At 38.6% G+C, this 13,831-nt stretch overlaps 1 protein-coding gene across 6 annotated transcripts in view; it reads right to left on the bottom strand.

Moving 5' to 3' along the window:
• Nucleotides 1-5,042: 5,042 nt before the first annotated feature.
• LOC127578695 (nuclear receptor coactivator 3-like) overlaps nucleotides 5,043-13,831 on the bottom strand; it is a 177,960-nt gene continuing 169,171 nt past the window's right edge. For all 6 annotated transcript variants that reach the window (XM_052030984.1, XM_052030983.1, XM_052030986.1 and 3 more), the window contains 3 exons: nucleotides 13,435-13,609; nucleotides 12,412-12,598; nucleotides 5,043-10,840 (listed from right to left, as the gene is read on the bottom strand). In XM_052030984.1, the coding sequence (XP_051886944.1) occupies nucleotides 10,829-10,840; nucleotides 12,412-12,598; nucleotides 13,435-13,609 (374 nt within the window). In that variant the 3' untranslated portion in view covers nucleotides 5,043-10,828. The remainder of the gene's footprint in view (nucleotides 10,841-12,411; nucleotides 12,599-13,434; nucleotides 13,610-13,831) is intronic.

Below are 13,831 nucleotides of genomic sequence, written 5' to 3'. Positions count from 1 at the left end.
CCTCCACCACCACCCCAGGCAGCACATTCCAGGCACCCGCCACTCTCTGTGTAAAACAACTTGCCCCGCACATCTCCTTTGAACTTACCCCCCTCACCTTAAATGCTTGCCTTCTGATATTAGACATTTCAACCCTAGGGAAAAGATACTGGCTATCTACTCTATCTATGCCTCTCATAATCTTATCAACCTCTATCAGATCTCCCCTTGGTCTCTGCCGCTCCAGGGAGAACAATCCAAGTTTGTCCAACCTATCCTCAAGCACATGCCCTCTAATCCAGGAAGCATCCTGGTAAACCTCTTCTGCACCCTGCCCAAAGCCTCGACATCCTTCCTATAATGGGGCGACCAGAACTGAATATAATACTCCAGATGCAACCTAACTAAAGTTTTATAAAGCTGCAGCATAACTTTCTGACTCTTGAACTCAGTGCCTTGACAAATGAAGGCAAGCATGCCATATGCCTTCTTTACCACCTTATCAGCCTGTGTAGCCACTTTCAGACCCCAAGATCCCTCTGCTCATCAAAATTGTTAAGGGTCTTGCCATCTCTTTACATTTGATCTCTCAAGGTGCAACACTTCACATTTGTCCGGGTTGAACTCCATCTGCCATTTCTCTGCCCATATCTGCAACTGATCTATACCCCGTGTATCCTTTGCCAGTCTTCTACACTGTCCACAACACCACCAATCTTCGTATCATCTGCAAACTTACTAACCCACCCATGTACATTTTGGTCCCTTTCAATTGACTTCATGATCTTAAATAAAATTGGTTTAGGAGTGTTGAATATTACCTCTGGCTCCTCATTCACCTTTCCCACGAAGCCAGCTTCAAAACAAAGGGTTTGCTAACACCAGCACTTTTCTCAGTAGACACACCAAAATACCGCCATAAATCAAATCTAAATGCTTCAATGTTTTTTCAGCTCCCTTCAGAGAGTATCATTCAGTTATAATTCACAGTTCAACTGAGTAACTAATTGCCTCCTTCATATTTCCATTGGGCAAAATCTTTGCCAAACTGTAAAGAAAAAGTATTACAAGTCTAACCACTAGGAAATGTCCTCAAATAGACTGTATCTTTATTTATTATTACATTATTTGTTTATTATTAATGGCCATAGGACAACTAGCAATTAATAATGTAATTATAGTAAGTTTATGTCTACTGCAATGCACTACTGCAAATTTCATGACAGACAAATCAGTGATAATAAACCTGATTCTGATTCTCACGTTGTTCCTTTGTTCAAGAAGGGAAATGGGGATAATACTGGAAATTATAGACCAGCAAGTCTCACGTCAGTCATAGGGAAGCTATTGGAGAGGATTCTTAGGGATAGGGTTTATAAGCATTTGGAAAAACATGGCCTAATTAGGGACAGCCAGCATGGCTTTGTGCAGGGCAGGTCATGTCTTACTAACTTGATTTGAGTTTTGAGGAGATGACCAAGGTGATCGACAAGGGTAGAGCAGTAGGTGTTGTCTACATGGATTTCAGTAAGGCAGTTGACAAAGTCCCTCATTAAGATGAATGGGATCCACAGAGACTTGGCTGTTTGGATTGAGAATTGGCTTGCCCATAGAAGGCAGAGGGTAGTGGTTGATAGGTCTTATTCTGGCTGGAGGTCTGTGACTAGAGGTGTACTGCAGGGATCCGTACTGGGACCTCTGCTGTTTGTGATGTATATAAATGACTTGAATAAAAACATGGATGAGTGGGTTAGTGAGTTTGCAGATGACACAAAGATTGGTGGCATTGTGAATAGTGTTGAAGGTTGCCAAGTGATACAGCGAGGTATAGATTAGTTGCAGATATGGGCGGAGAAATGGCAGATGGAGTTTAATCCAGGCAAGTGTGAGGTGTTGCACTTTGGGAGATCAAATGTAAAGGGAAAGTACACAGTTAAAGGCAGGACTATTAAGAGCATTGATATACAGAGGGATCTTGGTTTATAAGATTATGAGAGGCATAGACAGCTGGTATCTTTTGCCCCAGGGTCAAAATGTCTAATACTAAAGGGCATGCATTTAAGGTGAGATGGGGAAAGTTCGAAGGAGATGTGCAGGGCAAGTTGTTTTTTTTTTACTCAGAGAGTGGTGGGTGCCTGGAATGTGCTGCCAGGGGTGGTGGTGGAGGCAAATACGATAGAAGCATTTAAGAGGCTCTTAGATAGGCACATGAATATGCAGAGAATGGAGGGATATGGACCATGTGCACGCAGAAGGGATTAGGTGTCATTAGCTTAATTGTGGGACAAAACTAATAAAATTAACAAAATTAATGACAACATTGTGGGCCAAAGAGAATGTTCTTGTGCTGCAGTGTTCTATGTTCTAAATACAGCCCTTGCTTACTTGCACACACACATTGGCTGCCTCTCCACTGCCCATTAATTCTATTTCCCTTTCTCAGCCTTGCTAAGGAGTATCCCTATGATGATACAATCATTGCTTTGCATCCAACATCCCTTCCTTAAACCTTTTCTACTCCACTTTATAAGCTTTCTGCCACTGTGCCAGGTCAATTTCAAGGTTATCGCAGTTGTTTTCTTCAAAGATTTTCCAAAATTTCTCACACACTAGCCAGATGAGCTACATTCCTCAACTGTTACAAATCTTGCAGTTAAGGTCACAAAGGACAAAAGTCACTCCTCATAGTGGGATTCCAGAGCTTCACTTGAAGTCACACAGTTCTCTAAAGGCACACTTGCCTTATGACACGAGATATCTTCATTAGTTACATGTACATCGAAACACAGTGAAATGCATCTTTTGCATAGAGTGTTCCGGGGACAGCCCGCAAGTGTCGCCACGCTTCCCGCGCCAACATAGCATGCCCACAACTTCCTAACCCATACGTCTTTGGAACGTGGGAGGAAACCGGAGCACCCAGAGGAAACCCACACAGACATGGGGAGAACGTACAAACTCCTTACAGACAGCGGCCGGAATTGAGCTCAGGTCGCCAGCGCTGTAAAGCATTACGCTAACCACTATACTACCGTGCCTGCCATCAGGCAAGGTGAAAGACAAACTGCCAGCTAAGCAAATGCTCAAACCAATCTTTAGCCAAGATGTAAACAAAATCATTATGGTCACAAAATAATGAGCAAGGTTGCGTCTGTAGGGAAAATGAGGTTGTCACTTCTTGCCCCCTGTAAGAAACAAAATTAGATGCAAGAGCAATGAATTAGTATCTAGATAACTGCATTACAAAGTGATTGCTATTTTGGCAGCAAACGTTGTTGGTCTTTAAGGTGGATAGTAACATGGTACGTAACTGAACCATTAATTGAAGTTCAATTTTCATAAGTTGGAAATAAAAACCTGGTACCAGTTTAAAACAAAAAAAAATGACACTTTTAGTGAACCAGCGGGTTGCTGCCAACATGTTTTAGGAAAGAAGTTTGTTGGCCTTACCTTGTTACTTCAAGCCCAGACTACTGGAAATTTAACTTTTGAAATGGCACAGGAAGCCACTCACCTCCTCATGGCAGCTTTGCCAGTGGTAAGAAGCAATAAGACAACAATTTAAGTTTTGGTTCCACCTCTGTTAAGTTGCTGAATTTCTAATAACCTTGTTAGTTCTAATGACTGCACATATGCAATGACAACTTGTAAATGCTTTTAATGTTGTAAAGCATCCCCTGACATCAGAGTTCACCATGAAACAAAATTGAGCCTCTAAATGAGATACTAGGACAGATAACCAAAAGGGTGTCCAAAAAGGTAGGTTATGGAGTATTTCAAAGCAGGAAAAAGACTAAGGACTTTAAGGAGGAAATTCTGGAACTTAGGGATTTGTAGCTGAAAGCAAGGCCATCAAAAGCAGTGATTAAATTTAGAGATGATCAAAGGGGCAGAGCTGAAAGAGCAGGTACATCTTGGAGCACTGCAGGACTTAAGACTAAAAGGGGATTAGGGGAAACCTTTAAAGGGATTTGCTGACAAGAGTGAGATTTTTAAAATTTGAGAGCTGACCTGATGCTTCTGAAACTTCCCTTCCCATGGGCACTCTTCCATGAGCACTTACAGATACCCAGCAAAGTCTGGGATCTGTTCTGTTTCAAAATACTGCTGGGCAGAGTTCCAACTTGCTATCATCATATCCCAGACTCCCTACTCAATTGTCATGGTGTTGCCTACAAAGCTGATAAATGTAATCAGAACTAATAATTCTACTCAGCTGTTATAAAACTTCCAATTCTCAATTTGCAAATAACATGGAAAAATCTGCTAAATAATTGTAAAAAAAAAGTGGATGTTGACCAAAAGGTTATAGTCAATGCCAGGCTTGGCACAAAACTATTTTTAAAATCAGAAAATGTTGATTTCATCTCAGATCAAAGAAATTATAGTTCTCTCAACAATTGGAATCCATTAACAAATCAGCAAAAATAAATAACTTTTTGAAATGGAGTATACAGCCCCAGGTTAGTGCTTGGCAGATCTTAGGTCAGCATGACCCTGTTCAGTTTCTTTGTGCTCAGAGAAATAGCCTTTAAAAGCTGCCTGGCTTCCTCCTGCACTGGAAGACAACCACCACTTGAAATAGTTCCAGGGGAGCCCTGTGCCTTGCTGGAAAGCCACACAGGGTGAAAATCACCCGCATCCTGAGCTTACTTCCTGGTGTCAAGGGTCCGAGTCTCAAGGGCCAACAGCAGCTTGAACACTGAATCCTCCCGGGCTTTCCTGATGTCACAGGACAGCTAAACTACAAGGAAATGATGCAACATCTGAGTAGCTGGCCTTTGGCATGGCAAAATGAAGACAATGATTATAAACATTTTAATGGTATGCTGTCATTGATGAATTACCTGCCTCAACTTTAGAGGATTGCACATCAATATTAAAATAAGTGATTAAAACAAACAAATTTTCTGTTGAAATTACTAAAAGTATCTTGTGAAGCCTACTTCTTATAAACTTATCATTCATAATGCAATACTCAAGGTTTGATATACTTCACAGTCAAGTAGTAGTAAGATCATCATTAACAATCAATGAATAAAATGATACACATGGTACAACTATGTTCTTTTAACATTCACATTCACACACTTTAATATCATGAAAATTTATTCAGACATGGCTTGTGTGTATTTAATGTACATCTTTTACAGAATGCTTTTTTACAACATCTGTTTCCAAACAGCTGAATAGCAAGATACGGTAACAAATCGCCAAAGACATTTTAAATAGAAATCTTTATTTACAACATTAACATTGAGGCAAATAAATCAGTAAAAGCAATATCTGCTAATCATTTCACCTTTATCCTGCAGAGCCATCTTAAAATGAATTTTCTTTCTTTCTTGCTTTGCTCGAAATGTAACATAGGGATACAAACAGCAACACTAGAAATCTTTGAGACTATGCTTCATTGAATCCTCTCTACTCTTCAATACTGTGTCTCCTCCAGATGGCCTTTCAAATATTGCTTTTCCAGCATGATAAATTTATCAAATTCATAATTATGATACAAAGAATTAAAAACAAAATAGGCCAAAGCAAAAAGGAAAAACAAAAAAGTGACTCATTATAATACTTGCATTTAATTATTTCTTATTTAAATAATAAATAGTTTGCTCCACTGAATAAACCTATACATTAACTATATTAATGTACAATTTGGTGTTATCAGTTAAGAAATGGGTTTGAATACACGATCTCAATTTCTAAAGCCATAAGCAATCTAGAAATGAAAAAAAAATTAAAAATCTATAATCGCACACGTTTTACCTAGAAATCCCAAATCTCCAAGAGCACCATTTAAGATCGCACATAATAATTGTACAGAAATTTAAAATGGTAATTTTCAGCATTAAAAATATAACTCCATTTTATTCACAGTGCTCTGAACTCATTCTGTGATGTGAAGTAACATTGGGTAAAATGGTCACTTACTGTCAGGAAGGGTGGGAATCAACGTGGTAGTCTGAAAACATGCAGCCCAAACTTTTCAATTTTCAAAATGAGTTACTGATATTACACAAAGTCTGTGTTCAGCCTGAAAGGATGACACCAATTTGTAAACAGTGTCACTGAAGTTTCACTTGGAATAAAATCAGAGTCATTTAAAATTGACTAAAGATACAGTATCCTCACAAAATATGCTTTCCTACAACTGCCTTCCTGATGACATTGGATCCATGCTGGACCATTGTTCCACAGGCAACTGGGTCCTGAGATACCTAACCCAAGCAGCAACTATTCAATAACAATCCAGGAGAGTTTGCATCATATGGCTACTCTTGTCCCTGTGCTTCCCCGATGTCCATTGATGTATAGATTTTAACAGTATTGGGAGTAAGATTCCCAGCCAGTTTCTTCCTCCCCAGAGTCAGTAAGGACAATTGTAGAGCATCAGTCCTCTTCCACAGTTTTAAAAAAAGGGATCAAACCTGGAGCTGTCCTGACCTGTGTGGCTCACCTGCTATGTGGCTGAACCTTCTGAGCTATCAATAAAATCAAAGTACTTTTGACAATTTTGATAATTGTGCCCCTCCTCAATCAGATCCACTGATAACCTTGCACCCTTTGGCAAACAGGAGTAATTCCATTCTTTGAAGGAATAAACATGTTTTAAGAGGAGTTGGTGCATTGATTTTTTAAAAAATATTCCTTGCTAAAACAAAAAATGTAGCCGAGAAAAATCAGCAGTTAATTCAAGTTTAAAAAATAATCAAATGTTGCTATTTTTGTAAGCTTGTAGTAATTAGCTCTGGAAAGAAAAATAAAATGCAAAAACCTTGCACTGCTTCTCTAAGTCATGTAAAATAACTATTTTTGTAAATTGGAAATGTTATACAACATAAGTAATGGCCTTTTCCTGTGAGATACAAGTGATTTTTCCCATGCCATCCACCTTGGACTAGTACCAGAAGAATCAATCCAAAATTGGCTCCAAAATACAGTTTGTGTTGAGAATTAAATGCCTGAGTATGCAAGGTACCATGTCACCAGCTGTAACTGGGCATGTTCAGGCACCAAGGAATGTTTATATACTGGGCTGCAGTTTGAGACCCAAATACCTTTAAACCAGAAATCCTGCCTTACATCTGCAGTGTCTAATGTTTTAGTAGGGATGTTCTGGAAATCCATTGAATCAGCATGCCTACTTCTTGTAAGGAGAGCAAGTTATTTCCCCACGATGTGAAAGAGTTGTAAAATCAGTGAACAATAATAGATGCACATTAATTGGTTATATTCTTAACAGAATTCTTTACCAAATGTAAAAAGTGCATTTTTAATATCTATTTCCTCCTTGAGACACAAGAAATGCAACTGAATATAATGAAGCATTTATTTTTCCAGGTATTTCATACTAAGAATCTGCTACTGCATCGCAGTCAGCCCACTCACAATGTCAGGTTACTGGGTTATTGCCAGGCCAACACAACATCAGGCTAATTTAGCTGTTTTATTTTGTTGTGTTTTGACGAAAATGTAGATGTACGGCAAACCTGAGTATTTTCACTTAACTGATTCCCCTTTAAACAAAAAAGCCTGGCAAAATAACTTCTCAACTCTGAATTGCCCACGTATAAATAAAACATTTAATACCACTTTCATTACTTAAGAACTGGTTCTTAATTTCCAGGCGAGTGGAGTCAACAGGCATTTTACACTGGCTAAACAACAGATGTGCTGGAATATCTGTGCTGCATCTATTGCTCAACTCCATCTATGTTTGACTTCAGATAGCCAGAGTTTGGTTTGGTTCATTTGCACACCATGGAGCACCAATAGCTGCCTAATACTGACTTCCGACAGACAGCTTTCTGATTTAAGCAGGGGTCAGAGAAGGGTTCTTAGAGTCAAAGTCAAACAGCAGGGGAACAGGCCTTTCAGCCTACAACATCCATGCTGCAATATCTATCAAGCACCTATCTACATGAATCCCACTTTTCTATTTGCAGCACCATCAACAACCTCCCCTCCCCCAACAAAGTTCCCTGGTCAATCTGCACTAGGGCCATTTTCAGTAGCTGATTAACCTACTAACCAGCATATCTTTGGAATGTGGGAGGAAACCAGAGCACCTCAAGAAACCCACGTGGTCACGGGGAGAACATAAGAATTCCACACACAGGCAGCACCCAAAGTCAAGACCGAATCTGGGTCACTGGAACTGAGAGGCAGCTGTGTAGCCAGCACCACTCTGTCATCCCAAACTGAACAAAATCAGGTGCTATTGATCAATGTTCTCCTAATGAAGCACACATGCTTTCAAGTTAAGAACAGTCAGTAATTTATCGAAAAGTGTATATTAAATGCTGCGTTTCTCCTGTGTATGGGTTATACAAAAACACCCCTCCATTGAATAGTTGTGGAATGTATCAGCTGCTGTTGAAAGCAACAAGTCATTTAATAAAAACCTGTTAAGTGATCAATATGATCAGAGGAGGCCTCAGGCCATTAACTACACAACACATATCCATTGCTTCAACCAAAGTAGGTGCAATTTGTGATAGTATTCAATTTGTGATAATATTCATAAATGTTGCCAGAAACAGCATTTTGTCTCAATCTCCACGCAAACGATAATTGTGATTGAACTGTTGCATAGATTTCTTTACTAGCTGAACATTTAAGCTAAAATCATTAGGTAAAAGTATCCATTTATAATGCTGTCTCTACTTAGGGAAACAAGTTTCATCTTGACAGTGGCATATCCAACTCTGTATTAAAATAGAGGTCGTGATTTTGTATGTATGTCCTTACTGTACGTTTTACTTCTTAATGCAGTAGCAGACCTACCTATTTATCTTCGGAAACATTAAGATGATACATACCAAACAATGGTTTTCAGAAACAAATTACAGAAGAAACAGGAAAAGTGGAAGGTAAAGCAAAGTAGAAGTAGGTAGGGCAATGAACAATTAAAGGCGTGTAAATTGATTCCACCCTGTGTTACCTTCAAGGTGATTTGCCAATATTATATTTATAGTTTAATCAGTCTCATTCACCTACAGTATTATATATTTTTTTGTAACTACCAGAAAAAAAAACCCCACTGCAATCAAAGAATTTTGCCTTTGATTAAACAATCTTAAATCAGTGACATTTACTCTTAACACGGTTTCTTCCAGATCAATGAGCTGAAGGCAGATGCAACTCAGAATACCAGTACCCGCAAAAACCAAAGCAAACAAAATTTAGTCTTATATTACTGTGTTGCCCATGGAATTGCACGTTGCTCAGTTCTGTCACTCATTCATCAAGTCATCATGCAGTTTGCTCATTCAGAATTATACGGAATCAGTAAGTTACATCATGTACAGACTGTTATTCCTTTGGAGTACAACTGTAAAACTTGCTGTTTGAGGCAATGTCACTCAGGCCCGACACCAGAATTGGATCGCATTTTAATGATGAAAATTATATTCCATCTCCCTGAATAAGTAGAAGTCACAGAAAGTCTCCTCTTCACCATGATCCTTACATCATCCATCACAAGGGATTCAGCAATTATTAACTGTTCAACAATTTACAAGCAACTCCCCCCTCACCTTCCTTCTCAGAGGTGAGGGTGGTCAAATGGCATGATGGGGAATTCTATCTCAATACAAATTAAAAGGAAAACCAGAGAGAAATAAATCGTTCAAATTTTTGATCAGTTGCTGTTTAGTTGATTTAAACCTCAAAGGTCAAGATTAATACAGTTGTACTTTTCAGAAGCACCTCCTTTTGAAAATGAAATTAGAGAAGGTGAGGGTCAGGAATTGTGAGGGAGGGGAAAGAGAAAGAAATGCAGGCTTTTTGTAAAATTAAAATCTAGATGGCGACATGGAAAAATCTAAACATTTTGCACATTCATACAAATTAGTTCCATTGTCAAGGCCAGGCGCAAACAGGACTGACAACCTGAAATGATGCTAAAAGGCATGTGTACAGAAATAAGTCCATCAAATAATTAGCCTCACCAATGCTGTGCAAACAAAAAAAATCTGTAAATGTGACCTATAAAAGTGTATATATAATATAATATTGTATTCATTATTTACATGATATATTCACAGGAGCCAGCTTCCAGGTGTTTTATGCTGCAGTACCTTGCTTAGAGTCAACAGCACACACCTTGTATTACTCCCATTTGAAATTTTTATCTGCAATATTTTAAAATGAAGATTATTATTGCTAGACATTGCATATGCAGATTTAAAAAGTTGGATGTTGGGATACATATAGTTGTGATCTTTGAAATACCAATGGAATACTTAATGCAAAGATGATCCAGAAAACGAAAGCAAGGATGTGCCGATGTGCAGCTATGGCTACACTGATCACAAGAACAGTGAACCTCGACTACTTCAATCTTCTCTAAAGTGCATCCACAAGCACACTGTTCTATGCTGACACTTGGCAACTTTTCACCCAAATGTTCGTAACTGTATAATGACCACATTGCTAGTGACATTTCACAATACTGTCAGGAAAAAAAACATGGCTAGGTACTGCAATAAAGTAGATGCAAGATTTGGCAAGCAAAGATGACATTAAAGGACAATTAAAAACCAAAGCAAATCCTAAACAATTTGAGTTTTCGATCCAGCTCTGTACTGTTGCCAGGAGTCTACTTTTTGATAAAACATCTAATAAAAACAGAGAAACAGTTCTCCTTTCTTAAGAAATGAACACCTTAGCAGGCTGGCACAGTGGTTCTGATTGGGCCGCACCAAACACCAGCAGCACACAAGATGGCACCGTTTCCTTCTCTGTGCAAGTGTCTGCTGTAGATCCTTAGTGCACTGATTTCACAAGCCATGTGGACCCAGATTAACCTTTTGGATTGATAAACAGCCATCCTGAGTTGTCAGCAATATTTCTGTTTCATGAAAAAATTAAAAAAATAATAAAATGTTAAAAATATGGAGAGTCAGTTGTTTAGTCCACTTCAAAATAAAACCTAAGCAATTCAGTAAAAACAAATTCACTCTATTTCCTTTGGTGCTTGAAAAGGAAGTCAGTGACGGCAAATAGAAACTATTTTTTCTTCCCCTTATAAGTATCAAAAGTCAACGTGAACAGATCAAATCAGACAGTCCAGATACAAAACCAAGTTTCTTTTACTTAACCCCTTTAACATGTTTCTGCACCTGGCAGCCCACAAGCTTCTTATCATTCTTTTTAAAAGACAATACAACATGAAATTGCAGGCAGAGAAATGAAATAACTGTGACCCATAGACCAACCGTACATGTGTGGCATTTCCATTTTCCACACAAGCCACCCTTACAGCATCATCAGAGATACAAAGGACACTGCAAACAAAAAACACTAAATTACCACTACTGCTACAACTATCCCTACTCGGAATATGTGGCTGAATGCATTCATTATATTGTTATTGGTTCTGCACTGGCCAGGCTGCTTAAGATCATCTGGTTCTGCTCTGTGACAAGTGACTACTTGTCTGATCTACTCAATGTTCAGGACATAAATTTGTTTATCTTCCCTGAGAAAAAAAGCAAAACTACCACACTAGCATTTCTTGGATCTTCTGTGCAAAAGCTTTGTTTCTTAACCAAGCTATGGTAGGTTCAGAGTCTTCTTCAAAAACATAGATATTGACATTCACCAGCAGTCAAGAGTACTGTTTTGTCCTCAGATGTTGTACCCATGTGGAACCGATTGATTTATCTGTTTACCTCCCAATCTCCTCGAACTATGCAGCAAGGGTCATGACCTGACAACCTCAGGTAGATTTAAAGTAAGTCCTGACATACATGCATTGGGAGTTATTTTCTATATTTTAATACTTCAAACTAATGCAGATTTATATGAAAGCAAATACTGCAGCAGCATTTCTTCGGTACACTGTCTCAGGACTGAAGAAATTTCATTAATAACCTGTTCACTAGGTTGGTTCCTGCTATAAATAAGTTGTACTATGAGGCAAGATAAAATAGAATGGGCCTATATTCTCTGAACAAATCAAAGAAGTGATTTCATTTAAACATGTTAAATTCTAACAAGTTAGATGCTGTAAGACTGATTCTTGAATTTGGAGAGTTTAGAACTCAAGATATGGAAGTGGTTGGTTTGGACTGAGATGAGCAAACTTTCCAACCGGAAAGATTTGCAAATCTTTAGAAACCTCTACCCCTGTGGGTTCTAAACGTTTCATCAAGTATTCTGAAAACTGCGATTGACGGGTTTTTTGGGCATCAAGGGGTATGGGGAAAGGATGGAGAAGCAGATGATGTAGAAGTTCAGTTATGTACTAATGACATAGCACAGCAGACTCACATACCTGAGGGGCTTTAAGACTACTCACCATCCTAATTCTTGTGGACCACACTTAAAAATTATTTTATTGGCTGTAAAACATTTTTGGGACATACTAAGATTGTCAAAGATTCTAAATAAACACATTTATTAACTGAAAATTCCTACCTGTTCTGGACCCATGCTTGATATCCCTGACACAGACATTGGAGCCATGCCCATTTGCCCTGGCATCTGACCCATATTGTTGCCACTGGCATTTACTGGCATGTTGTTGTTCATATTCATCAGGTTGTTGTACGTGCTGGCATTTGTCTGTTGCCCAAATTGCTGTGGAGATTGCTGTGGAAAAGCACTGCAGAAAAAAAGAACAAAATAAGCTAACTTACACCTGCTGAGTTCCATTGACCTCAATAGACTATTACAGAGGAGTGAAGTCTGCATGACCCAATTAAGATTCAGCTGTAGAATGTCATTTAAACCTTTGGGCATCTTCCCTTAAAAAAATAAACCCAAACTCTTTCTATTACAACGTCTAGCAATTTCATTATCCAATATGCCTACTGTTCCAGCTTTTATCACCTATATGGAGAAAAAGTACTGATGCTTGTGTTTCATAGCCCACGGTTTTACTCTAACTGGAAAAGATTGCTCTAGCTTTACCATCTTCACACTTGGTATTCACACTTGGTATGTGCTTTCTCTACAGTTTTAATATTGGTATAAGTGGTTTTTATTTCAGACCCACAGTAGACGTGTAATACAAATTGGGAGTCAGGGATTTATCTCACTTTAAAAAAAAATAATGTAAGACTCAAAAGGGAAGCCTAATATTGTTTCAACTTGACAATGTACGAACATTTGTTTGAGTTTCGTGTCAAAATAGATTGAGAGAGCATCTTGGGAGTTCCTTGTGCTACACGGTTTAGTTGTAAACCCAATCATTAATGTTATGGGTTTCATTGCTGCCACCCTCACATACAAGACATTTAAAATTTAGCCACATACTCACAAGCCAGCTCCCTCACAGAAATATGGGAATCCCAGGCAAGCAATGTAGCCCATATACTATTTTGCTGGAACCCAAAATGCAAAGCAAAACCCTATTGAGCTGTCTTTCTTAACATGAAATTATGCAGGCAGTCCTAATAACTTGTGCATTAACCGATATAATAGCTCTAAATAGCATACCTATTTCCACCCATATTTCCCGTGGACCAACTCTTCATGTCAGTGGTTGTTTGGTAGACAGAAGCACCCTGAGGATGTTGCATTATGGGATTCTGTGAAGGGCCCATTCTTGACATGAGTGCATTATGGGGGCTGGGAGCCCTGCCAAAAGTTGGATCAGTCTGCTGATTCATACCTGCATAGAGAAAATTAGTTAATACAGTTACTACAACTCAAGACCAATCCATTCACACTTTGAATAACTACAGTCATTAATCAACTTGCCAAAAAAAACCTTTGCAATCAAAGGCAAAGATGTTTCACTGTAATTCCAGTTTATAAAGCACAGTTTGTAATTTTTCCCATTTTGACTCTTACTGGACAGGCAATGTCTCCGTGCTACTGACCGCATGGTAAT

This window comes from Pristis pectinata, chromosome 16 (assembly GCF_009764475.1).
Source record: "Pristis pectinata isolate sPriPec2 chromosome 16, sPriPec2.1.pri, whole genome shotgun sequence".
NCBI classification, from domain to species: domain Eukaryota; kingdom Metazoa; phylum Chordata; class Chondrichthyes; order Rhinopristiformes; family Pristidae; genus Pristis; species Pristis pectinata.
The sequence above is the reverse complement of the archived record's forward strand: the minus strand, read 5'-3'. Positions and strand labels throughout refer to the sequence as shown.